Source organism: Lepidochelys kempii, chromosome 22 (genome assembly GCF_965140265.1).
Source record: "Lepidochelys kempii isolate rLepKem1 chromosome 22, rLepKem1.hap2, whole genome shotgun sequence".
Lineage (NCBI taxonomy): Eukaryota > Metazoa > Chordata > Testudines > Cheloniidae > Lepidochelys > Lepidochelys kempii.
Window position 1 is genome coordinate 16,136,855 of NC_133277.1, and position 26,290 is coordinate 16,163,144.

Sequence of the window (26,290 nt, forward strand, 5' to 3'; positions counted from 1 at the left end):
GCTGGGCAAGAACTAGAAGACCATTCCCTGCTCTGATAAGGAGTTCTGCAAGGGGGACTTTTCCCTGCTCTAGCATTCATGATGCCACCCATCTCGGACTATTCCCTCTCTGTCTTTGGGTGGTAGGGGTCAGCTGTCGCTAGGAAACACAACCCCTCATTCCCCCCACAATGCCAGCTCTCATCAGGTCCATAAACGAAGAACTGACATTTTGTGAGTGTTTCATTCAACCATGTGGTTACGTAGCATAGGCCTGTCCAGCAGCTCTGCTAACGATTCAGGATCTAACAACACTGTGTTGTGTTGTCTGGTAATGGTAACTAACAGCTTGCAGCCTATCAATACCGCCTCAGTGCCATGTAAGCTACTGGGGCTGTTAAAAGCAGCCACATGCTACATTTAAACCTAGTTCCCTACAGAGGGAAGGTTAAAAATAGCACAGGTAGCATCCCCATTATAAATAACTGCTTAGCCAGTGTCTTAAACGGCTCGAGGGTTATTAATACAGTACAGTTTAGTACTTAATACAGTACAAGTTAGTAACTTGCAGTCAGAGTTCAGGTAAATGATGTCTGAAGACATCAAATTCATTCTTAATTTACAGGTCAGTTTGGAAACCAATACAATTCCCCCCCCTCCCCCCCGGTTAATACCTTGCTAGTATGTTTAAACCTACCCTCCCAAACAACAGTGCGGAGTCCTGCATGCATTTTGGGATCGTGGGGATGAAGGAGGCCATGGAAATAAACAACACAGTCCTAGGTAACATGTTTACTAGTAAGTGACAATCCCAAGTGTTCTGCCTCAAGGGATTGGGCCTGGGATGTATCAGCTGGATTCAATGTTCAGTATGTCAAATTCGTCCCAGGTCAGTAGTGACTGGAAGTCGCCACCGCTGTCTGCTGGCTGCTCAGCAGCCTGTGTGAAGTGAAATCGGGTTCCAAAGAGCAGATGCCCACATCCCAAACACCGTGGCATGGCTGGAAGCCCCAAGGAGAGAAGGGGCCTGGGAGACTGGTCTCACACCAGGGGGTGCCTTTGGGTTAGGGATAGGTCCCTTTAGCAAGGGCAGCGGAGGGAAGAGGGGGCGGTGCTGGAACTGTCCCCGGGTGCCGAGGGATTCGGTCTTCTGGTCCGCCCCCTTCCAGCAGCCCTGGAGCCACCCACGCTGTGATGTCAGCGACAGAGAGTGACTCCCAGGTTGCTCTCGGATGTAGCTCGGTGACAATGTGGGGGTTGGCCCCCCCTTCGACATACCCCGACAAAGAGCAGTGGGAGTCCCGCGCAGAGATCAGGACGAACCGCTCCCCCACACCCATTCTGGCCCTTAGGACACTTGCTCTAACCAAACGGCTGCCAGGCCCCAAGGCCCTGTGCCAGAAGAGAATGCAGAATTTCCTCCCCTCGGGATTAGTGAGATCCCAAGTCACGCGCCACAAATTGGGCACAGACCCAATGATGACAGTGCAGCAAGGAGCTAAAGAGGGCCATGGGTGTGCAGTGCCATCCCCAGGGAACACCAGGCCAGGTCCCTTACAGCTGTCCCAGGTGAACGCTGGAGGTGCCTTTTGGAGGAGGGAGATAGGGATGGGTGGGTTTCATTGCCCTGGCCAACAATTCCCCTCTTCTCCCTGGGTCCCAGTGACCCAGGGCTCCCCCTGAGCTCAGAAGGGCGGTGGGGTTTACGTGCACTGCGGAGGAGGTGTACCCCAGTGACAAGTGAGGTGCCACGGAAGACTCCTGGAGTATGAGAAGCCTGCTTCTCTTCATTTTTCAGCAACAGTGCAGCCCCAAGAGGCTGAACCAGCCCCTCTCTGCAGGCATGGGGTGGGGTGGGGGGGTGAGAGACAAAGAGGGGGCACGGAGCCAAAATGTCAATGCTGCAAATGAAGCGACAGGCAGCAGGGACTGAAAAATGAAGAGAAACAGGTTTCTCATGCTCCATGCATGTTCAATGGCACCTTCCACATCACTGGGGTACGTGCACCGGGCCAGTCCCCTTTACCTCTCCCCATGGCCGGGGGAAGACACACCTGGAGCCGATCTCTCTGCCAATGTTCTCACAAGAGGAGCAGAAGACATTGCCCAATGCATCGGTATGGAGGATTTGCTCGGGAACTTCATTGTTCTGGTGCCCTTGACCTGTCATGCAAAGAATACAAGAGACTTTGTGAACAGCCCTCATGGTGCTTCTGAGAATCCTGACTGTGCCCAGAGCCCTTGGGGAAAACAGGCTGCAGGTGTTGGCAGCAACACCTGCTCCCCAAGACACTCCAAAGGGACAGGATTGGAGCATTTTGCCATTAATAGAGGTTGAGGTTGGGGAAGAGCCATAGCCTGTGCAGCCAGAGGGAAAGATCCCCCGGGGACCCCTGTTAAGTAGCCCCCTCTCTGGGGTTTCAGGTTTGGTTTGTACAGTCTAAAGAACACCAGTAAACTAACCCCTAGCACAGCCTCTGGTCACATTCCCTGCATGGGCCGTAAATGCTTCAATAGCAAACACAGTCCATGAGCTTCTCGGCAGCAGGTCCTCCACCCCTTCCACCAATTCTTTAGGCGGTTCTGACCTTCACTGAGCTCAGTTGCACTTAATGACATCCCAGCTGGGCAGCATCACCCTGGCCTGACTCTGAGAAGTCCTGCAGGGATTTTACTCCCCCAAACACATGCCACTGTGCTTCCTGACCCCGTGTGTGTGCCCATGAGCCGGGGGAAGAATCTCTGCAAAGACCTGTACTCCCTCTCCAATCCCAGCTGTGCCTGGCCTTTTGAACCCTGACAGTGACAAAGGTTGAGCTTTCCTAAGGGGCTGAAGGGAGTTTGCCTTCAGCTGAAATTCACCAGGGGGTGACTGCCTAACTCCTTTATGCTCCTTTGAAACCCCCTTGCTAGAGCCATTTCCCGCAGTGGCCGGAGGAAATGATTCCCCCACTGCTGATTGCAGTGCATGGAGGAGCTGCATTCCCCTAAGACGGCCTGATCTGGTTCCCACTGACACCAATGGTAGTTTGGCCTTGGACTCCCATGGGAGCAGAGGGGATTCAGCGCCAGCGAGTGCTCAGATTGGATGACTATGCACAGCCGGAAGTTGCTGCAGTTTATGGATTCAGGTCACACCTCACAAGCCAGGCAGAATGACAAGCTACATGCTGCAGAGCCATCTCCTCACCTCACTGCATCCAGGGCTGGAAAGCAAGATCTGCTTCTCAGCACACAGTGCCACACGCTGGCCAAGAGCCGAGCCACAAGGTCCAAGTTTTCCTCCCACATTAAACAGCAGAGCCTGGCCGAGGGAGCAGGAAAGCAGGGGCCCTGACAATGGAGAACAAACAGAGACAACGAGAAGAAAGAAACCCTCCCAAGGAGGTTAGGACACATGGTTACCCCAAAGAATGAAGCTAGCAATGGTTCAGACTAAACAAACGCATCCTGATGCCCACATTTTTGTAAAGTGCTCCATACTTTGCCGGAGAGGTGCAGTTGTCAGCCCCAGGGTTTGTTACTGTGGGGGTTCCCGTGGCTCCCGCACAGGGATCTGGAGTATGAGGACAGTGACTTTGATTGGGAAGGGATGCATCAGTCCCCCCCACCCCGTTGGCATGGCCCCTTCAAGCTGCTTGTATCAATGCCAAACTCACCTGACAATGTTACCAAATAGCAGCCACCGGTACCCGCTGAAGGACAAGAGCGCTTGGAACTAGACTTTCAAAAAGGGCTCAGCTCCAGAGTGACCAGTTAGTAAGTGTGAAAAATCAGGACAGGAGGGGTGTGTGTGTGTGCGTGGGGGTAATAGGCACCTATATAAGAAAAAGCCCCAAATATCAGGACTGTCCCTATAAAATTGGATCATCTGGTCACCCTACTCAGCTCCCATTTAGGCTCCTATGTAAGTGGCCAGATTGTCTAAGAAGCTCGGCGCACTGGGTGCTGAGCTCTTCAGACACTGGGCGCTGCTGGGGACTGAGTGCCTTTGAGAATCTGACCCCAGTGGTGGTTGCTGAGCCCTTGAAAATCCAATGCAAAATGGCAGCTAAACTAGCAGAGGTTTCCCTTTGGAATGTCTGCAGCACAAAGGCCTGAGCCTGCAAGACGCTGCGTGCTCTTCAACCCGCAAAGGGCCCTCAGTGCCTCACAGGGGCAGGTCCTAAGCAGCAGCCCAATGGTTTCAGTGTGCCAAACACAAAATAGGAGCCAAACTTGGAGCTTCAGTTCCAGTAGCTAACGTCCAGCCACAAATGGATTTTCGGTGCTGAGATAACTTCCCACCATCCACACCTAAAAACACAGGTACTGGAGGGGGAACCAGACAGGAAACACTGACACAACTTGTAAATTCAAGCTGTAGATGATCTGAGACTAAATCCTTCAAGTGGAGTTGGAAGACCACAGTATCCCCAACACCACCGCCACAATGAGGGAGATGCAGTAATTTACCAGCCTCGTCCCTGAATATCCTTCTCAATAACAAAGGAGTGAGTGAGAAATTAGAGTCACTAATCCCCCAATAAAGACAGAATTCTAAAAGCTGGACATTGTGTTCCCTTTGTACGTCTGTGCACAGAGGGATGGATGGGCACTGAATGGAAACAGAAACTTAAGACCTTCCCTATGACGTATTCCATCATTTATTTTTTAAACAACAGGGTATTTTATTTCAGCAACAAAACATGTCCTGTATCCAGGAGTCCCTCAGTTCTAATCCCAGCTTTGCCACCAACTCCTGGAATAGATTTGCACCAATCTGTGTCTCAGTTGCTCTAACCCTTAAATGGGGATAACAACATGGACCAGTCCCTGGGTTGTCATGAGGATCAATCCTTGCAAAGCATTTCCTGAGGATGTGGCGTGCCATTAGGCTTTAAGTCCAAAGATGTGGTTGCAATTCACAGAACCTTCTGGGATCCCACTGAGAAAGAAGGGAAGGCTGGGGATCCACAACATTGTGGTCTCCCCTTCTAGATTACCCATTTTCTGCTACCTGATGTATTTCAAAGGCAAAAAGCTGGCTCTTTGGGAGCATATGAATGGGCATGGACAAGTGTTTCCAGGGCAGGGCGGGTTCTGCAGCATCTGGAGGAAGGGTGGGGATGGGTTCAACCATAGATGGCAGAGTTCTACTATCTCCTTGGACACAGCATCAAGACAGAAGCCGTTCACCAGCTGGGGACAGGAAGAAGTTGGCCACCAGTGCAAGGGATGTTTTGCCTTCCTTGGAAGCATCAGCTAGTGACCATTGCTAACCAGTCATTCGTCAGGCTGGAGTCATTGCTGGGTAAGGGAGGGTGGATCTGGTGGGACCAATGGGCCTGGCTCAATAATAGAGCAGAGTAATGCATACCAAACAAACAGATACATTTTTCTGATTGTGAGCCGGTTCCCATTCAGTTTAAATGATCTCAGACCATGGGCTCCCTCCTTCTGGCGCTGCCTGGTTGCAAAAACCATGACACCTGTGAAACAAGGAGATGAATTCAAACAGTTTTTTTCAAGTATATGTACCAAAGGAAGTTTTCCTAGTGGTTAAAGCAGCAGGACTGGGAGTCGGGACTCCTGAATTTACAACCGTCATTGACATGGGGTGGGACCTCGGGCAAGCGAGTTCGCTTTGTTCTGCCTTCATTCCCCCATCTGGGTAAGGCAGCTGGCTGTTCCTTTCAAGTTCTTGCATCATGCCCAGCACCCTGGCATTAGATCACTGGCATTTTAACATGCTCCCCACCTCCCGCTAGAGCAGGTTAAAAGGTGTAATTCAGCAGAGTTTGTAAATGGCCTCCAGCTCCTTGAAGGTAAAGTGCTGCAGGTGAACTGATCACTGTCATTACGCTTATTACGAAAGTGCTGCCCAGCCGGCAGTCTTTCCAACTCCCACCTTGAGCAAACAGGTCGCGTTTCCCCTCGGCATGCCAAGCGAGCCCTGGGAGATGCAGATGACGGGATTTCTCATAAAGGCCTGCCCACAATTGATTTCTCACTGTGGCATGCCAAGCTCCTTTGATATTTATTTAATGATTGAATAATGGCCAACACTTTAAAAAGCCTCAGAGAATGGGATAGAGAGTCACTCATCAGGCTGGAGTCATTAACGGGGGGAGAGGAGGTGTTTGGCTCAAGTATTCCACATCTCTAGTTGTTCAAGGGTTCTTCTCAACACCCCATCCCAGTTGTTCTTGGAGCTGCCATTTGTTCAGAGGTACTTTCTCTGCCAAGCCTCTCACTGCAGGGTTTCTGAGGCCTGGTGGGGGTGGGGTAGTCAGTCTTTTGCTTAACCCTCTTGCGTAAGGAGTGGTGGCCAGAACTCAATGGGACTGGTTGCCTGTTGTAGTTAGGTTGACTTTAGCGCACTGACACAGCCTGCATAGAGAGCCAGACCCTCCTCTCCCCACCAAACCTTTTTTTAGGGACAACTTCTCTCAGATGTGTTGCCTGAGAACAATCTAACTGCACCAGTTCCATTCTTCCTTTCTGCCTTGCCGTCCTGCTCTCCACTAGCACAGACCCCCTAATTCCTCTGCCTCCTCTTCTCCCTCTTCCCCTTCCCACACCTGCTCTCCCAGTTCTCTGTCCCGCTTCTTTCTTTACTCTGTTTCCCTCTCTCCTCCTTTTCCTCAATGGTAAAATGCACTTGGGTGGCTCACACCACCTGCCCTCAGACCTGGCTTCTGGAGCTGATTCATGGCAGGATCAGCTAGATAGTAGTCCGGGTACAAAAATCAACAGAGGGCCTTTTAAGTACTGCTTATAGCACTGGCTTTAACCTTAAAAAGCCTGGCCAGCCATGCCAGATGACCACCAAGTGAGGAGCACTAAATGATTGGAGATGCTTGACGACAAGGCACAAGACCAGACTTGATCCAAGTACTGCAACGTCCATCTCTCAGTAGCACTGTGGACACCCACTTGCATGTTGGAATCTCAGCGGCAATTAACAGGAGACCCTCCCAGCCTGTTGGCAGCAGCTGAATCTGCCTCAAAGTGCTGAGCTGGGCTGGGCTATGTTAGTGCGTTTTGGTTGGGACCCACACTGCAGTAGTTGCAGGGTCCCACAGCGGCTGTTTTCATGTATGCTTACGTATTGTGGTGGTGGTTGATCATTTGATGCCCTATTGCACAGCACTGAATTGGCTGGATTGCTGGAAGGCACTCCTGCCAGAATTTTTTTTTTTTAATCCAGTAAAACCAACAAAACATGAAAATAATTGTGGTCACACCCAGGAATTAGTGGTATAAGCTTGAATTTCCCCCACGCTACTCCTCTGAAAGCTAGAAACAAATAATAGCTCTCAGTCAACAGCCCGTCAACTGAAAGAGCATATTCATGGAAACCAACTCTGAAGCATAGCTTCAAAAGAGTTAATACCAAAAGCTTCTGCTCAAACACCCAAATTCATCTTGACCGGCACACAGCTCACACACACAGCATCAGCATGGCTTGGAGCTGTAACATGAAGGTTCACCTGGGAGGAATATTTCTCTCATTCTTTGGGTGGGTCTCATCCTGTGTTGTGACTTTTGTGCCACTCTGGAAGAATCGCAACCTGGACTTGAATGAAATGGAGATCTGGACCATGGGGCTTTGGCAAGTCTGCGTAACGCAAGAGGAAGGTATTATGGAATGTAAAAGCTATGAGTCTTTCTTGGCTCTGCCATTGGACCTCAGGGTGTCCAGAATTTTGATGTTCCTCTCTAATGGATTGGGACTTCTTGGATTCTTGATCTCCAGTTGTGGGCTGGACTGTTGCAAGGCCTGGGAAGCAAAAACAGCTCTAAAGAAACAACTGGCGCTTTGCGGAGCAGTGATTTTTGGCATCTCAGGAATTATGACCCTCATTCCAGTTTCCTGGGTCGCCTATAACACCGTAAATGAATTCTGGGATGAAACAGTCCCAGAAATTGTACCTAGATGGGAATTCGGGGAAGCAATGTTCCTGGGCTGGTTTGCTGGATTTTTCCTTGTAGTAGGCGGGCTGCTCATCGTCTGCTCAGCCTGTTTGAAAGGGACAGAAACGCCAACAATGCCTTTAGCAGCTTACCGCGGACCAACACAGGTGCAAGCTCCATTAGCAATGCAACACTGCGGCCAACATTCACACCCCAAAAACGCTGACCTGGTAATCTAAGACTTCCAGCACAGAGTTCTGTACTGCTCCCTAGCTTTTCAGGTTTTGAGACAGTTCCCATAATGATTTACAGGATGCTTAGCTCCTTTTTTGTCCATAAGAAATTATTGAGTCTTGCTATTTGTTTTGTCTTTCTGTGTGTTTGTAAGTTTTAAAGAGCAACAGCTTTTTCTGAGACACCTGCAAACTGAACCTAGCACTATAAAATCAAAGAGGTGAACACAGAAAACTAAACAGCACTTCATATTTCTAGCAATGCAGCATGTTATTGATTATACTATTTGAGCATCTTTGGAAATTTCTGATAGGAAAGTAACATCTGTACACAATTCTGAAGGTTATCGCTCCTTAACTGTCCATTGTAGGGAGACAAGGTGGGTGAGGAAATATCTATCTGTCTATACACAGGGATGAATTCCACCACATCAATTATTCAATTTGATGGCAACACGTTTCTGTGCTCTCAAAAAGTAACTGCATCTTGAACAGCATAAGAGGAGAAGATGGGGATGCAGGATTTTATCTATGAAAAGCAACACTGTACTATTTTTGTTCATCTAGCGAAATTTTCTGATAGAAAGCCAGTTTATACAAAAAATGCATTTTCTACATCTATGAAAGGTGCAAAATCAGTGGCAGTATCTCACCCATATATCTACTAGTCAGTGAAATCATAAAAATATCAGGCCCACAGTTAGAATGCTATCCAATTTAATTCTTTTTTTAGATCACTTGTGTATAACAATTAGAATGTAACTGTTCCTCTAAGGATCTCCTAAATTTTAACTTGGCTACCCAAAAAAAAAAAAAAAAGAAAAAAAAAAAAAGCTTGTATGCACTTACTATTACTACTACTAAGAGTTACACATAAGAAACCTGTTAAATATTCATTTTAGCCTGATCAGGAGTAAATCTGATGCTACAGTACTATTTAACAACTCTGTTTGGTTATTTTTAAAACCTTTGCTTACAATGTCTGTGACAATGAGATTGAAGCAAGGAAGCCCCCATCCAAAACCAGAATTCTTTTGAGCATCAAAGAAGTTCACTTTTGGTTTAAAAAGTTTGGTTTTGCAATTTGCTCTTCGTTCCAGCAGGGATACCAATATGCAGAGAGCAAGGTTATGGGCAGAGATTTTCCTAGCTTGGCTGAACCCAGGACATTTTAGAAACTTAGCAGACAGGCCAAAAAATGACCTTTAGGGAGCCCGAGCTCCCTCGGCCTTTCAAATCTCCCAATCACTACTTGAAATGATGCACATATTTCTTTCATGAATGGGAACTTCGCTTGCATGTCTCACTCAGGATGTGGTCTCACAGCCTGATCCAAGTCAACAGAAGGTCTCCCCATTTGCTCAGATAGGTTTGGATCAGGTCTCAAGTGTGTACAGATTAGAACCTTAAAACTCACGTTAAACAGAACTGAAAGGAACCCACCGAAAATTCGGAACAACATTCTCCTTCAGCCAACTCTGCTGCTCCCCATTGTCCGCTAAATTCGCATGAAAAAATTATTGGTGCTGCTGCTGCTGACTTCGCCTCCCCCTTTCCCTCCTGTTGCCCCACACCAAGTCAAAATCCTGTATTTGTGGCAACACCGCTGGCTGGTGTGGAAATTAGTCGATGACAGACAGTTTAGGAACTGTACAGAGCAGTAGCCAAGAGTCCTCTTTCTGTAACAAGGATCAAGAGATGCAAAACGCAGGGGCCAGGAGGGCAACATTCTTGGCTGGTGGAATGTGCTTTTCAAAGATTTATACAAACTGTTCGCTGCTTTCCAGAGGCCTGACAAACCGCCAAAGGCAAAAGAGACTCTCAGGTGTTGGCTGTTACTGTCATCCGCACCCTTGAGAAATCAACATAGGGAGTGAGGGGGGAGAGAAGAGAATTGTGGTGACAGCCCAGATTTTTTAGCTTCAGTGGGCTCCCTTTATGTGTTTGTTATGTGTTTAAGGCCTGATCCAGTGTCAATGGAAGGATTTCCGTGTGATTCACTGGGCACTGGATTGGGCTCTTCAAGCAGATTAGGTTACAGTAAACAAGTTCTTTAATTTCCTAATATTTGTTTTTTGCAGTGTGTGGGGTTGGAGGTCTGTTGTTCTTTTATTTTCGGTAGTAGTTTAATGGGACAGGGAAATATACCCATGACTGTACGAACAGCAGCACTCTGTGCATATTAGGACTGGGGGGGGGTACGACTGGTATGGTTCTTACACAGAGAGGTCTTTAAAATTACACACCTTCTACTAAACTCTCAACATAGCACAGTGGATATGAGGGAGTCTAGAAGGGTGGTGAACAGCAAATATTGTTACCAGGGTCATGGAGTAAAGACTTGATGAGAAATTACCTATATGGCAAAAGAGATAGGCACTTTGGGGACAGGGAAGACAAAGAGTTAAGGATGTCTCAGAACCCCATGCCCTTTCCCCAACAAGCCAAACTTGAAACTACCAAAAACGGAGGTCTCCTGAATGTTTTAGTACTAGATGATAACAGAGAGTAGCCAAGAAACAAGAGAATCACCACCATCCCACCTTGCAAAAGCAAGCCATTTAAGACAATATGAAACACAAATAAGGCCATAAAGTTGAAATATCAAAGGCCCTTGGCTCCACATCACCCCTTAAAAAGGTAACGGCATGTGACTATCTCTGTACAGTGGTAGGGTGGTTTCTTTAAGAGTGTTTTCAGTTTTGATTCTATGTTAACTGGGGAAAAAGAGGGTGAACCCCAACTCCAAAGTTAAATAACCAGGTGAGGGTGAAACAGGCAAAGTGAGTCATCCTGTCATTGACAACTAATCCTCACCTGTTTGCATTCAAACAGAACTCCACTAATTATTACTATTTTGCACTCTTAACCCAGCCCTATAAATGTCTATCTTCAATTTTCCCATCGAGTCCCCCATCTGGGAAGTATTTTATTTTAATTTTTACAGCTGTGTTTTGAACTGTTGGAATAAATCTGTGCTTTGCTAGGGAAATGCTAACAGAAGCTTAACTATAAAAAGGGTAATGGTTCTGCTATAATGCAGATTTATGTGAGCCACTGAATATGAAACTCAAACATCTCAGTCCCAAATGAACAAACTGTTTGGCTGCAGAAGCTTACAGTGCTTCTCCCTCCTCTTTGCTAATTTAATCCAACTGAATTACTCACTGTGGTGTGTTAGAAATGGCTGTTTCCTGAAGGCATTGTGCATAGAGAGAGCCTCCTGCAGAATGACTTGAAATAGAAAGGGGTTCAAAGTGGGGCTCTCTAAAGGAATTTCTCTTGGGTGGCCTGTCCTAACAAGGAGACTTCAAAAGAAACCAGTTAGCATCAATAAGCAACCTGTGTGCCAAAGTCTCTGAATTATGTACAGTGGAGGACAGGCGGGTGAAAGAGCCTTAGGTGACGCAGTATTCAAGGTGGGTGAACTTCACCCAGAAGTAAGATACAAAAAACTTCTCTACTAATGGCTCCATTTGTCTAGACCTCAATTCTTGCCAGATGGGCTGATGTAGGTCAGGACAAAGAGTACAACCACCAGGAAGGACTCAAGAAATCTGTCTCCTATTGAAAAGCTAATCCAGAGCAAAAGGGAATGTGCAACTACACTTAGACTATTTATCTTGAAGTAAAAAAAAAAAACCTGGACACAAAACAAGTCAGGGGAAAAACTCAAAGCTACAGTTCAAAGCTACTCAAAAACTACAGCTAGCTCCACCCTTATTTAACTTACATTTAAGAGAACGCAAGATTCTCTGATCCACTAAAGATTCAGCTACACTGTAACTTATCTTTTTTAACACATTAAACAAGATTGAAAACTGTAGTGCAGACAAACAACAAATGTTTATGCTAGTTGTTTTTAAACTCTAGGTTTGTTGCTAGCTATTTTTAACCCTAGGATAGAATATGACTTGTATCATATTTTTTTTCTTTACCTACACTACAATTTACAGCATGTTAATATGCGATTACAAACTACAGTGTTGCCAACTCTTTAATGATCGATTTGTTAAATGTTGATCAATGATGGGTTGAAACAACAGTACCACCTTTGGCTAACAATAGAAACTGTACACACACACATCTCTCTGCCACTAGGTGTCATTCTTTTTTCATCAAGGAACTAGCACAGGTTTGGTAGGTCAGCCTCAAAGCTTTCTTGAAGTTCCGATCTTTGTAATTTAAGAAAGTTTAAAATGATCTTGTGGGCCAATGTTCGCATTTCTTCTGTTCATTCCAAGACACAGAAGTGTTTTAAAACTTGACAGCAAAGGAAAATAAAACAGAGAGGGAGCTATTTCACTCTAAAATAAAACAAATGTTTTTATTGCACATTTATAAAACCTGCAGTCCTATCAAATAGGAATTCTCTTCCCCATTTATTCAGAACATTTTGGTTTAAACAATTTTGTCTATTCAAATAAAACACAGACTGCCCTTAAAAAGTGTCCAACTGTGGTTCTCCCCCTCACTCCCCAGTACATTTTTACAAAAAAATACAAATATACACGCTTTTACTCTAACCTTAAGTGTCCAATGCTCAATTTTCTCATCAATAACCTTAGTGGAGGAGGAAATATTTTCAGATCCGAGAAGGGAATTCCCTTTAGGGATTTTGTTTTCTTTAACCAGTTACTGATCATTAGCACAGTGATATTGTATACAAGTCAATCTTTAAAATTAGGTTCCATCATAGGACGCTGTCATTATTTGCTTTTGTCTGTCTCACAAGAAGAGCCCTGCATATTTGTTTGGCAGTTAAAAAGACAAGAGACAACTTAACTTCCTGTTTGACTTCACTCAGCTAATATATGCAGCTGCACGCATGACTGCCTGCCTGTCTTACACACAGCGTTCCATCAATCCTCGCTGTCTCTCAGTCTCCCGACTCAGACTCCTGCCAGCAGTACTTTGCCAAGATCTGGATTTATAAGCTCTTTCAGCTAAGAATTTAGAAAGGTGTGAATGTGTTTGCTGGAACCAAGGTAATAAGTGTCACTGATTTGTCAATAAACCATTCTCTTGTGCAGCTGTTGTCACTGTCCCAAGTATCTGAGGGACATTTTTTGAAAGTAGCAAGAAATAGAGAGACAATGCATTTTTTATTGTTGTGGAGATGAGAAACAGCTGTTACTACCAGCCATATATTGTGCTAGTGGTTCCTGCCCTTCGCATTGTCATTGACAATTGTATCTTAAAAGTTCAATACCATTTTTCATTCCTTTGTATCGACACCAAGAGCATGGTTTACATCTGGATATGAATCGTCTTTATCTACCTATTCTCCTCCCTCTCCCATTCAAATGCTGTCCGACAGCAGGATACTACACCGATAGATGGGTTCCTATGTACCGCATCTAGGGCTGGAAAGTTGGAAGTTTATTTGACAGTCACAGGTGCGGCCCCATGAATGGACTCCATCACGGCTGCGAAGCGGCTGCAGAGGTCATAGGGGGAGTTGGGCCGGATCTTCGGGGGTTCTTTTAGAATGATGACCTCTGCAGAGCAGTCCAGGAGCCTGGGGAGCAGTTCGCCCAGCTTCATTTGCAGGTTGGCTGTGGAGGAGGATGAAAGAGTCAAATGCACTGGAACAGGCAGTTACAAAAAAAGGCCAATCGCAGCAGGTTTTAGCGTTGTAAGGAAAAACAGTTGCTTGCTTTTTAGACAATTATCTACCATAGCCAAAAAACTGCTCACCTCGAGCATACAGAGATGAGTATTGTTTTACGGAGAAGAGATCGTGTCATCCTAGACCAGACCTCTGGTCTATTTAAATCCTGTATCTTGTCTCTACCAGTAACCAATATTGTATGGTTGATGGTGGAGGGGTGGTGACACACCAAACTCCTCCCCTCCCTCCCCCTGACCTCCCCACACACACGTACACTATATCACAACCTAGCTGCTTGGCAAACCAGTGATGTGAAGTTAGTAGGAATACAATTGGAGTGTGTTACCAGTGCCAGGCTTTCCTCAATCCAGGCCACTTTACATGGTCGTCCCAAACCTAATTCTCTAACCTTGCAATCTCAGATTTATGCACTATATCTAGTATAGGCCAGGCATTATTCAGTCCTTCATGAATGACTACCCTCCCAGTGCTGACCCAGCAAACTCCAACAACAGACAACGAGTCAAATTTGTAACCATCCAACAATGCAAAACCAAAAGCAGACACCCTCTTCCCTGAGAGTGATGGGAATGTAGCCCCAACAGAAGAACAAGCAGAACAGGGCACAGTCCTCTAATTGATGATGCTGCAAAAATTAACCGGAACTGCCAATTACTGTACAAAAAATTCTGACCTCACTGTCCAGTCAATGGGGGAATGGAAACATTTCTCCTGTGGGAGGACTCTTCCTGTCACATCAGGTGTTAGCAGAAACTCCATGCCTATTTCAGCACTTGGCAGGCCAGCTCTCTAGTCGGTAATTAATTTGAGGAGTTCAAGACTTTCCAGATGAATGTGCTTAAAATCATTACCACAACACCCTTTTCTTCTTCTGACAGATTAAAAATCAACTGACTTAACCTAATCTACAAGCAATTTTACATGCAACATGAACAGGCTGGGGACAACAGACTTGGCCCATGCAACACAAAGAGAGATGGAAACGGCTGAGTTCTGCTCCTTTCAAATCTCAAGTTTCACTGTTTGGGATTCCATTACATGGAGGAGTTAATAAGAAAGCCAAATTTGGGGAAGTCAAACTGTTAGCAAATTTCTCCAGCTTTCTACTTTGCAGCAGCATTTTGAGAACAATCCTCCATATTTTTACCTCACTTTCCTGTAGCAAGTTTACCCTCTGCTGGTTAAAATGAGCAGTGTTAAGAGTCTCAACGCTGTTCTCTTACCCAGCCTAAGAGGAGTCATGGCAGTTTAACTTCAGCACATGAAAGGAAATGCAGAACAAACGCAGTTATCCCAAACTGAAATTCAGACCCAGAATGACCAGCATCTCCTCACTACACTCTGGATCTAATGGGCAATTCGTTGCAAAGCCTCTTCAAAGCTTGACACAGCTTCCCCCATCCCTTCCTCAAACCTGTTGGATACTGTACATGCATTTGTAGTTATGAAGCTGTACACAGCTAGAAAAAGTTCCTGTCAGTGTGTCTCATTTCTAGCATGAAGTCAGACTGCATCACATACCAACTACATGATTAGAAGCACAAATGCACCCAGTCAGTTTAGAATCTTTTCTCTCTCATCTTACAGGTGAGCATTCATATAGAAAGCAACAAAATCTGCTAATGTTAGTGTATCAGTGAAATCACACTGGCTGAAATGCAGGTTAAAGTGCTGATCACAAAGGACAGATGAGACCAAGGTACCTATTTCACATATTTTAAAATCATTCACTTCTTATATTTCAATGGCCAGGGATCTATTTTCTGTAGCTGTAGGACAAACAACAATCAAATTGTCCCATTAACACATTTCACTCTAAATATGAGCACGTTTTCGGGCATAAGTCCAGTCACAAATGCCTAGATACGCTACATATATATGGCAAATCCTAAGAATGCTAGGAAGGATTTTAAATAGGCAATAAAGCCCCTTTCTAGTTTAGACCTATGGAACATCCTGACCACTCAGAACATAGGATTTTAAGGGAAGCAAGCAAGTCAGCAATTCCCTACCATCCATGTCTTCTTGTCCCAGATAAGAGCACCAGCGGTTCCTCATGACCTCAATGGCATCCAGGTCATCCTTGGAGATGTCGTTATTGATAATGAGGTGCATACAGGGGATGATCAGCTCATTCAGGATGTTAATACCCTCCAACACATCCGCCTCCGTATTGCTTACAAACAAAGCCGCTGCCATTTCATTCAGCTTCTGTGGGAGAATCAGGGGTCACAGACATTTGAAAAAGCCCTGACTTCAAAGCATGAACAGGCTCCTAGGAAAGGTGCACACGACCCACGCCTCTTCTACCTGATGGGTATGTATGGAACACACACAGATTAATGAGAGCTGCATGTGTGCACCAAGAGAACGTAACCCTTAGAACAGTGGTCCCCACATTTTTGTGGTCACCCCCCGACTTGAGCCGCGGCTGGAAGAGGGGCCGGGGCCATGGTTGGGAGTGGAGCCGCAGCCGAGATCAAGGGCACAGCTAGGGCCACGGAGCCACAGAAATAGCTGCAGCTGGGGGTGGGGCTGGGTGGCGCTCCCTCCCCACTCCTTGTGGGACTGGCCCAGACCCCGCCACACCCTCCCTTCCCCCGAATGTGGGCACACCCTACAGTTTGGGGACCATCGCTTTAGAAGGATTAGATCAGAGAGAACATATTGCTCCAGAATTAGCTCTAAAGTATACAAATAATTTTGGCTTTGAGAGGCTACGATTCAGATCCAGAAACACCAAATGGATTTCCTGAAATCCAAACTCACTTCAGTGAATTCTGCTTCCTAGATTTTCATATTAGTGCTGGCACTTGGGAAGGGGTAGATGCCATAATAATAGGTGCCTTAGATATGATTATGCTGGCCTCAGCAGCCAAAATAAAGCAGGAACTAAAAATAAGTCTCAGTCTGCTGTTACTTATTCCTTCCCAAGGAAAGCCACATCACCTAGTGCCCAGCAAAACACTTTGACTGGTTACAAAGGAGGAGGTGATGCTGGCTCCCCACAGGGAGGGAAGAGTAGATACTGCTCTTTGTGAAAAGCAAATGGCTGGCATCCACCCCCTCTCTGAAAAACTGTTTTAATGACAAGCTCTACTACAAGGAGGTGCATGATACATTTGTCTCTTTGGGCAACCTGGAGTGAAGAGAGAATGTTCAGATGTGAACTGAAATCACTGAACTAGAAGGATTGAGTATTTAAGGCTAACCAGTCTACCACTGAGATTGTTCACTTTCAATTTAAGACTCAAAAGATACAAACCAAGAGGCATTTTCTTCTGTACAAAGCGATCAGTGATTCATCCACCCCTCTGTTGGGTCCTTTCATCAGCAGGGTGGTGTTACTTTGGTAGGCATACACCAGGTAGGTCAGTGCTTCCTGGTATCTTGGAGGAGGAGAAGGGTGGTAGTAGTCCAACACACCAGTTGTCACACATTCCAAAAGCTCCAGTTTAGCTGTCCACCCAGGCCAGATTCCCCACTTCCTCCCCAACAGAGACAAACACTTCACCTTCATGAACAGTGTTATTTTCTCCCTTCTCTCTTTTTCATTCATCAAACCTCTCAAGCACAGCCCCCATACTAGGCAGGTTTGCATTCCGTATGCCTCAGGGACACTTTGGCACTCTGGTTTCAACCGCAACATTTAGACTCTGGTCTAGATTTCCCCTGGTTTCAATGGGAACTTGGAGATGAAAGGCACTATTAGATGTTTGGAGAACAGTATTTTTTTTTTCGAGACTCCAGGGTTATATTTAGAGCTGGTCGAAAAAATCTGATGAAACACGTTTTCATTAGAACTTGCCAGTTCATCTAATTCTAAACGTTTTGTGAGACTGTTCAATTTCAACCAAGCTCCGATGGAGAACTCTCTGACCTGCTTGATTTCCTGCCAGCTTACCCACCTGCTGGACTGCCTCGGAGTCAGGGACCCCAGGGTTTTCATGACTCCAGCAGCCGGCCAATCAAGCTCTCCCAAAGCTAGAGCTTGGGATAGCTCCGTGGTTTGAGCATTGGCCTGCTACACCCAGCGTTGTGAGTTCAATCCTTGAGGGGACCATTTAGGGATCTGGGGCAAAAAAAAAAAATTGGGGATTGGTCCTGCTTTGAGCAGGGGGCTGGACTAGATGACCTCCTGAGGTCCCTTCCAACCCTGATATTCTATGAATTCCAAAACTTTGAGTTTACATTCCAAATTGGTACAAACCAAATTCTGAAATACCAAAATCCTCCGTGAAAGGGAATTATCTTTCTCCATTCAGATGTCTATATGGTATACTGGTTGCAGTATGGGGGGAAAAAAGCCCAGCTTTTCAGGTCAAAGTTCCAGGGACCTCTGTCTCTACATAGGAATCAAATTGTAATGAGAGTTTCATTTTCACCCAGCTTTCCCAAGAGCCAAGCAGTAATGGCAGTTAGTGCACTAAGTCCTCTCCAAGGACCAGAATGTAAAGTTCTGCTCATGGAAAACAAGCTGGGAACCGTGTAAGAGGCCATATCACAAAACCACCTATTAACTCAGCACAATAGTTACACTCTGGCTCAAGGTCAGCTCTGAGCCTGTACTGCAAGGAGTATCAGCAGGTCAGGAATAAAGTACCTTGGGAAAAGCACAAGGGGCCCCAAATGGCGATACTTAGGGGTGCTGCATGTGCAAGGGTACTAGCAGAGAAGCAGGCACTTTTAGGTATAAGTTACCCCATAGCTTCATCCAAAATATAATTAAATTAAACCTACTTCCTATTCTGGTAGAGTTCCAACCCTGTCAGCAGGTAAACAGACACCTTGCGAAATAAACTGTAGTCTTCATGCCATTTCTGTTTAGGGTAACAGGAAATATTACAGGTTAGTCAATAACATGCTTTCATGTACCTGTGTGTCTGGGACAAGTCCCCCAACCCCAGCAAAACCTGGTATGTTAGCTCATTTAGCCTCTGGCACGGAGTGCTCTTACAGGGACATGAATTCACTCAAGCTCAGGGCAAGTTCCCAACATCCCCTTTGCCTCCCCAAACAGCTCAAGAACACATTCACCAAGACAGATGAGTCTCTGGCAGTGTTTAACTCCACACAGAGCACCAAATGAGTCCTCTAGAACAAGTGTGAAAACACAAACAGCTGATGCTCTGTTGGGGGGTGCGGGGGAAGAGGTTAGCCTCATGGCTCCCATTCTGATTATATAGACTGACTGTTCCAGGAGCAAGTTAAAGATCCCACTGTACCTTTCAAAAAAGGATAGGGCTCAACTGAAACCGCTGTGTCCTGGTCAGCACTCCTTGGGAAACAGCTCCTAATGCTTCTGACTATATAACTGTTACCAACGGGTATGGAATAGTTGCTGTGTTTGTTTGCACAGTCAGTGCGCTGCCACTATCTTGCTCACTGCTTTGGGACACCTCCAGCACTAAGGCATTAGAGAAAAGGATAAGGAAAAAGTTCTAGTCCCTTACCTTATACTCCTCCATATTCACATCATCAGGGCCAATCTCCTTCAGCTTAGCTCGTGCTACTTGCATAATGCTAATTGACCTGCTCAGTGCAACAGACAGAGACATTAGAGAATGGCGAAGCTACGGAATCCCAAATAAGAAAGTCATGATATTGGATCCCCTGGCACAAACCTTTCATCATAGCTGAGGTTTCTATCTGCAAACTGCTCCAGGAGGGTCCGCTCCACTACCTGCTTGGGAGCATTGTTCTGCAAGAAGTAGACGAGCACGTGTTGCAGCCGGGGGTCATTGTGAGGAGCTGGGGTCTCTTTGGCCAGCAGATACAGTCTGGAGTACTCTTCATGGAATGCCTATCAAAGTCAAGCAAATGCTAAATGACTATTCTTTATTATTGCTCCACACTGAATTTGAAACCTGCAGTGGGAAGGTTGATAAGGCTATAACTGTCCTGTAACTTAGCAGGATTCGGTGCAGAGATGTCTAACTTACATTAGCTGGCAATTGCCTAGGGTATCTTCAATTAGGCACACAGTTCCTACAGTTCTAGCCCAGAAGGGACCATTAGATCATCTAGTGTAACCTCCTGTATGTGATATATATTATATATCCTCCAGATAACCCTATGCTGAGCCCAATAACTTCAGTTAAACTACAAGAGACTACACTGTTGTGTGCTACAGGCAGAGAACAGGAGAAACCGAGGTGCCACCAATGAACAAGGCCCCTCTGATGGCAGGGAACTGAGTAGGTGAGATAGGCTCAGGTGATCCCAGCAGGCAAACCATACCCCACAACGCAACAAAAAGCGAAACATCCCCAAAAGGTGCCTGCCAGGCTGGCTGGGGTCAGAAATGAATTTTTCCCCCAAATAGGTGATCACTATGACCCTGGGCATGTGAGCAAGACACACTAGCCAGGCTTCTTCAAGGATTTTCTATACCAAGTCAGAGCACAGTTCCACCCAACTGATATACCATCTCCACTATATAAAGATGGATGAATCATATCAATCTATGTCTTAAACAAAAACATCACCTTTAAAAAGAGAACCCAAGGGAGGTAGGCACTGGCTCCACTGACTTTCAATGGAGTTGGGTGCCTAACTCTCTTAGGCATTTTTGAATATCCCAGTCCAAGTGCTCATTTTAAGGAACCTGTGTTAAAATGTGAGAGGAACAAGAATGCAGCTGGCAAAATGTTACTCTGAGCAATAACACATGATAGACAGTAAACCAAAAGCCCCATCCGATGTTCGTTCTCAATTGCAGTTGCAGAAAGCCACTGGTGTGATTTATGACTACCAGAAGCCAGTAGTCTGCTAGAATGAGTGATTTTTCCTAAGCCCTCTTGTAATTTAACTTTAGTTGTTTGTCTACAATGTCTAGCCCAAACTAGCAATGACTTGCTCTCTGGTCAGGATTATTTACCTTTTTCTAGTCCCTTTTCCCATTGCATAAGCTCAGGAGGACATACTTTACAGAAATTCCTACAGTAAGTGTGTATATTTATGGCCCAAATTTAATTACACACTATATACAGTCTGGTTATGACTAAAATTTAATTTGTATTTTCTGGTGATAATTATATTGAGCACTTATATAGTACCTTCCATCCAAGGGCTCCAAAGTGCTTTTCAGACATAATTAAACTTCACAAGCTCCTGTGAGATATGTATGGTAAGTATCATTTTTGCACTTGGGGAGAGAGAGAAGTGGAGTGATTTGGCCAAGGTCCCACAGCAAGCCATGATCAGAGTTGAGACAAGAACACATGTCTCTTAACTCTCAATCCATTGCTTTAAACAGACTATGACAAATGCATATGCTTAACTTTACTCAAGGGCTGCACTGACTAATGTGACTGTGCGTAAGCGTTTGCAGCGTGTGGACTTACACTACCTTCTGAAAGTGCCCACCCACACCTCCCATTTTCATTAGATATAAACACTGTGGGGTTGCTCACTTAAATGGACAACATTAGGTCTACTCTGGTCCAAAATGCAGGCTTGGGAAGGGGGAAACAACAAATTTTCCAAACCTAGGACTACCAGAAATATTTCTATATTATTTGCCTTAGATTCCAACATTTGTGTGTGTGCATGCATGTTTCAAACAAAAACATTCTGTGCAACCTAAACACTGCAATCTTGGGCTCAAGCATGAGACGTGGAAAATCTTTCAGTTCTTGCAGTCTAAGGGGTTATCTGTAACACAAGAAAGGATGCTTATAAAATGTAATGGTTTTAGCCTGACAATCTCTCTTTAGTCCTCTTAGAACAAGTAATGGAGTGGATAAACAGAAAGGTGGAATAGAAAAAAAAATCTTAGCTGAAGAGAAACTGCACAGGAAGAGAGAGAAGTGGCCCACTCACATCTGTAATATGTTGAAATAGCATGCATTTTTCACTGAAGATGTCAGACTTGTGTGTTAAGAGATTTTTAAAAAGGAAAATAAAAGGGTACCTTAACAAGCCCTGCTTCAGACCCATCCCGGTCAAATGTCTGACGGGCTTTAGCAATAGCGAGGATCACACCCTGCATGGCTGGGCTAAGCATCACCTACCACAAGAACAACAAAAAACCCACACACAAAAACAGAGAGGAATAGAAGAAAAGCTGTAGTGATAAAAGAAAAAAAGTACAAAAAAGGTAAAGTTTTAAAGAAAAGTTGTCCAGATCTGAATGGAGATAGGGCAACCCAGAGCTGCCATTTGACTACAAATTTAATTTTATTGTCATTATGTGCAAGTCCATCTCTTGCATGCACTGCCCATGCTGCTACAGATGTTTGAACCCTTCACTGTGCCACCCCAACTACTCCTCCTGCACTCTCTTTCCCCCCAAAATCATCAGTAAGTGAAAACAGAGAGTCTTGCATGGTGTCAAGTATCAGGGGGTAGCCGTGTTAGTCTGTATCCACAAAAACAACAAGGAGTCCGGTGGCACCTTAAAGACTAACAGATTTATTTGCGCATAAGCTTTCGTGGGTAAAAAACCAAGTGGCTTTTTTACCCACAAAAGCTTATGCCCAAATAAATCTGTTAGCCTTTAAGGTGCCACCGGACTCCTTGTTGTTTTTGAAAATACAGAGCACACGAAACATGACTGGGGAGAACCTTGCAAAACTACCATTTAACATGAGAGCAACGCCTGAGGCAAAACATTCCATTGTACTACCATTACAACACAAGTGTATATTTAATGCAATCAGGTCACATCCAGCTCAACAGATGGAGCTATTGCATTGATAAAATCCGTGAGACAAAACATAAATGTTGGTTTACGCAAAGGACAATGCTAAACCCACACCAAACCCTAAAAATGCCCATGTAAACTAACTGTCTGAACAAATTAATTCTCTTGCAGACAGATTTGTGTAGCTGATATGCAATTACAGTCTAGTCTTAGAAAAAAGACTGTGAAAATTTTTTAGGTGTCTGATGTGGTATACTGAGCCTCATAATAGGGCTCTTTCAATTGCCAGAATCAGATAACAGTACCTGTGATTGGAAAAGTTACATGGCATTGACTGTATGACATTGTCAGCTGACAATTATGATGATTATGTGAAAAGTAGAATAAAAGCCATTGACAACTGGGTGAAAAAAAAAAAGTACAAAAGCCACCTTGTGAAGCCAGGCGCCCTAGAAACACCTTAGATATGAGTGACAGGAAGGAAAGGAAGGAGAGGAAGAGGACTTAAAAAAAGTGGGAGCAGATCTATTGAGTAAGAAGATGAGTGTGTGTGTTTTTATAGAGTCACTTTTCTGACAACTTTTCAAATAGTTTTAAAAAGTAAATTACTAAACAATTGGACCCAACCTCTCTGCTTACTACAGAGGGAAAAATATACTTGAACGACACACAGTTTCATGGCAAAACCACTACTCGCCACAAATCTTCAGAAAGCCCCAAAGCAACCCACAACTGCAAAGATTAATGCCAGAAAAATAACTAGCTCCTGCACTGGGCTCTGTACCTCCTCATTATATCCATCTGCGTCAGATCTAACCAGAATCTTCCCCACTCTGGGGATCTCCACTTCAGAGACCTGTGAGCTAGGCTGGGCAGCAGACTCTGTCCCTTTAGCATCTTGTTGCTGTTCTGACTGAACTGTAAGGGCTGTTTCTCTCAGCTGGGCCTTTGTTGGTTCTGCCTCCTTTGGCTGTGGCAGCAGAAAGAGGAGAAAGAGAATAAGAAACACACAAAAAGCTAAAACCAAACAGGAAAGTAGAAAGGAGTTGGGTTAAAGGCAGCAGTGCTACAGAATTATAAGCAAGTGAGAGACAGAGGTCTGTTAACACAGAGATGCAAAAACAGCTGGCTGCTGCAGGGCCCATGTTCCAGAGTTCTCACCTCATACAGAGCAGCCTCTACACCATTCTTCTCATAGGCATCAGCTGTATTTGCAATGGCCTGCGCTGTCTGGTCCTTTGCAATCCTGGCATGTTCGGAGGACAGCGAGCGTATGCTGTGTTCACAGCCTGACAATGGATCTGATTGGAAATTCAGAGAGATGTTAACATTCAATAATGTCACCAGGAAGGCACAAATCCAAATGGAAGAGAGGAAATTGGTAAATAGGATGGCTGCATGGTACTGTACCTTAGTATTTACCAGGCACAGTGACCAATGTCCTGCCCCATTGTTAACCCATGAAACTCCACTTTCTAACCTTGTAATTGGTTGCAGCCTCCTTTGTTATGGAAGAGCCAACTCAATTTTCCTCACACACAACTCAACTCTTGGGTAACATTCCAGAAAAGACAACATTTTAAATGACAGGTCATTCAATGTAAACGCTACTAAGGTGTATCTACACTACAAACAAGCTTCCCAGCTCAGGGAGACAGATTCGGGCTAGTGGGGCTCAAGCTAACACACTAAAAATAGCAGTGCGGATGTTGTGGCTTGGGTGGCAGCTCAGTCTCTCAAGTTTACCTGACCCCCGGGTCTGAGTTTGGGTGGCTAGCGCAATTTTTAGTACACTAGCTCACGCTCCATTAGCATGAATCTGTCTACGTGGGCTAGAAGGTTTGCTCCCGGCTGCAGCATAGAGGTACTCTAAAATACCCGATCAAGCGAAGCACTTCATCACAAAAATAGTCACACTGAAGTCAATGGCACTGCTCGTGTTTAAAGTTAAACACGTGCTTAAATGCTCTGGCAGATTAGGGCCTCAAGTTTTTGTACACAGCTCAACAGACCCTGAGCTCAAGGGTCAGTATCTCACACATTTTGCCGTTCAGAAAACAATTTTGTGGCCTCAGAGGACAGAATTATGGACTACACATGGCAGAAAACCTTAATCATTTGGCAAACTGTGATGCACAACCCCAATTTTACATCGCATTTGATTCTGGAGTTTGAAATTTAATCCCAAGGGAAACAAATTAATTAATTATCTCTCTGCACTTTCAACAAATTCTTCTTTACCTCCTGTCCTAAAACATGAAACGCTGCTGTGTACCATTAAACAGCACGACTGCACTTCAATGGCAATATTATACACAACCACATTTGTGAAGCTCAGCGAGACTCATGCTATAAAAGACTGCTGTAATGGGTGGGGTCTCCCACCCAAGAGGTGAACATGTCAATTTTCTACAATAAACACATAAAATATTAATATAATTAAATCAAACTGAGATTAGATCATTGCCATGCGCTGAATGTAAAACAGGATATGATCACACTTGATGGCATGTCTATAGCTATGCAGATATCAGCACATCGCATGATAGAACATTAGCTTTTTCTGCTGATATGATGGAAATTCAGCAATTGAGCTTAGTTGGTAGCTTTTCCAAGGTGTTCAAAATTGTTATGAAAAGCTCAGATAATGGTGGAATTTATTACAGGGAAGTTATTGTAGAGACATGGAACACGATCGGCAAACACACTGATCTTGTGTTACCTTGTCCTGATTCAGACGTGAAATCCTGAGATTCAGAAGTAGCTGAAGGCTCTATCTGAGGGATCTTGCAGGATTGCTCCTGTTCCCATTCCTCCACCTCCTGTTCAAGCCTCCAGTTGTCCTCTTGTATGTAATTCTGGAGTTCAGGTGGCAGAAGTTCTATTTCTTTCTGAAACTGTCCTGTCTCTGCATCATCATCATCATCATCTGGAGAAAAGCAAGATTTTTAGTTAGCAATGAAACACACAGCAGCAAGATAATACTGCTGCAAACGAGGAATATCTAGAAACATTACAGAAGATTGATCAAATGGTTTGGAAAAATAAAGAAGGAAAAGAATTTTTTTTCCTGGAATTTGAATTCAAGATACTCCATAAATAAGTACAAGAAGATGGTAGGTGGTCAGTTCTTTGGGCAAAGGACCGTGTTTTTGTTCTGTGTTTATACAGAACCTAGTACAATAGTCCATGACTAGTACTCCTCTGCACTACGGTAATACAAACAATAACTAACCATGGAAAGGTACATTTCTGCATGGCGCACCTGGGCTCAGTAAACCCACTCAAAGTAACAATCAGGACTGAGAGAGGGCATAGATGATTTCTCTTTACCAGAGGCTACCATAATGCTACAGATGGGGCTTAAAATGACAATAACTAGAAAACTTGGAGTTCAGCTTAAAACTCTACACTTCCACCACTACATGAAACCCAGGGGTAGGAAACTGCAAGGATTCCAGGTAGTGAGTGATTTTATACAGGTACTGAAATATCTAGGAATAATGAGACACTGGATAATAATGGTATTTCAGCTGTATAGTACCGCTTAAGGGAAGAACATACTTAGGAATATATCTAATACTGAATGATAATGCCCTATCCCAGATTCTTTCTTTTATAAAAATATTTAAAAGCACAAGGATCTTTAAAAGCACTAAATGTCTATTAAGTCTCATTAAAAGCATAGGATGGGTTCATTTTAGAAACTGAAATGTCAGAGCATGAGGAAGACAAACAAGAACTTGTTTCAGCTTCCGCATTCCCATTAACTAGATTCTCCAATGACTATTGCTGCATTGTTTGCTTCTATTATAACAAAATGAGCCATGTATGAAATTATTAGGCTCTTCTAGATGGCCAACAGCTGTACGATGCCACATGTATGATAATGCTTGC

The 26,290-nt window shown here is 44.7% G+C and overlaps 3 protein-coding genes across 13 annotated transcripts in view; 1 reads left to right on the forward strand and 2 right to left on the reverse strand.

Moving 5' to 3' along the window:
- LOC140901650 (G protein-activated inward rectifier potassium channel 4-like) overlaps positions 1 to 7,989 on the reverse strand; it is a 29,438-nt gene extending 21,449 nt beyond the window's left edge. For 4 of the 6 annotated variants that reach the window (XR_012155916.1, XR_012155915.1, XM_073320870.1 and 1 more), the window contains exons 1-2: positions 3,170 to 3,686; positions 2,034 to 2,142 (exon numbers count right to left, since the gene is read on the reverse strand). The gene's annotated coding sequence lies outside the window, so the exon portion shown is untranslated. Of the gene's footprint in view, positions 1 to 2,033; positions 2,143 to 3,169; positions 3,687 to 5,338; positions 5,733 to 7,896 lie in introns of those variants that run through there. The other 2 variants (XM_073320869.1, XM_073320868.1) reach the window with 2 other exon arrangements.
- On the forward strand, positions 7,425 to 8,117 carry CLDN25 (claudin 25). The gene has a single exon (XM_073320872.1). It carries the CDS (start codon positions 7,425 to 7,427, stop codon positions 8,115 to 8,117), a length of 693 nt encoding a protein of 230 aa, XP_073176973.1.
- A 4,294-nt stretch (positions 8,118 to 12,411) lies between these two features.
- USP28 (ubiquitin specific peptidase 28) overlaps positions 12,412 to 26,290 on the reverse strand; it is a 42,159-nt gene continuing 28,280 nt past the window's right edge. For 3 of the 6 annotated variants that reach the window (XM_073320520.1, XM_073320519.1, XM_073320523.1), the window contains 10 exons: positions 25,116 to 25,322; positions 23,555 to 23,694; positions 23,178 to 23,363; positions 21,662 to 21,757; positions 19,371 to 19,549; positions 19,200 to 19,278; positions 18,487 to 18,566; positions 17,012 to 17,135; positions 15,759 to 15,957; positions 12,412 to 13,669 (listed from right to left, as the gene is read on the reverse strand). In XM_073320520.1, the coding sequence (XP_073176621.1) occupies positions 13,494 to 13,669; positions 15,759 to 15,957; positions 17,012 to 17,135; positions 18,487 to 18,566; positions 19,200 to 19,278; positions 19,371 to 19,549; positions 21,662 to 21,757; positions 23,178 to 23,363; positions 23,555 to 23,694; positions 25,116 to 25,322 (1,466 nt within the window). In that variant the 3' untranslated portion in view covers positions 12,412 to 13,493. The remainder of the gene's footprint in view (positions 13,670 to 15,758; positions 15,958 to 17,011; positions 17,136 to 18,486; positions 18,567 to 19,199; positions 19,279 to 19,370; positions 19,550 to 21,661; positions 21,758 to 23,177; positions 23,364 to 23,554; positions 23,695 to 25,115; positions 25,323 to 26,290) is intronic. The other 3 variants (XM_073320525.1, XM_073320522.1, XM_073320521.1) reach the window with 2 other exon arrangements.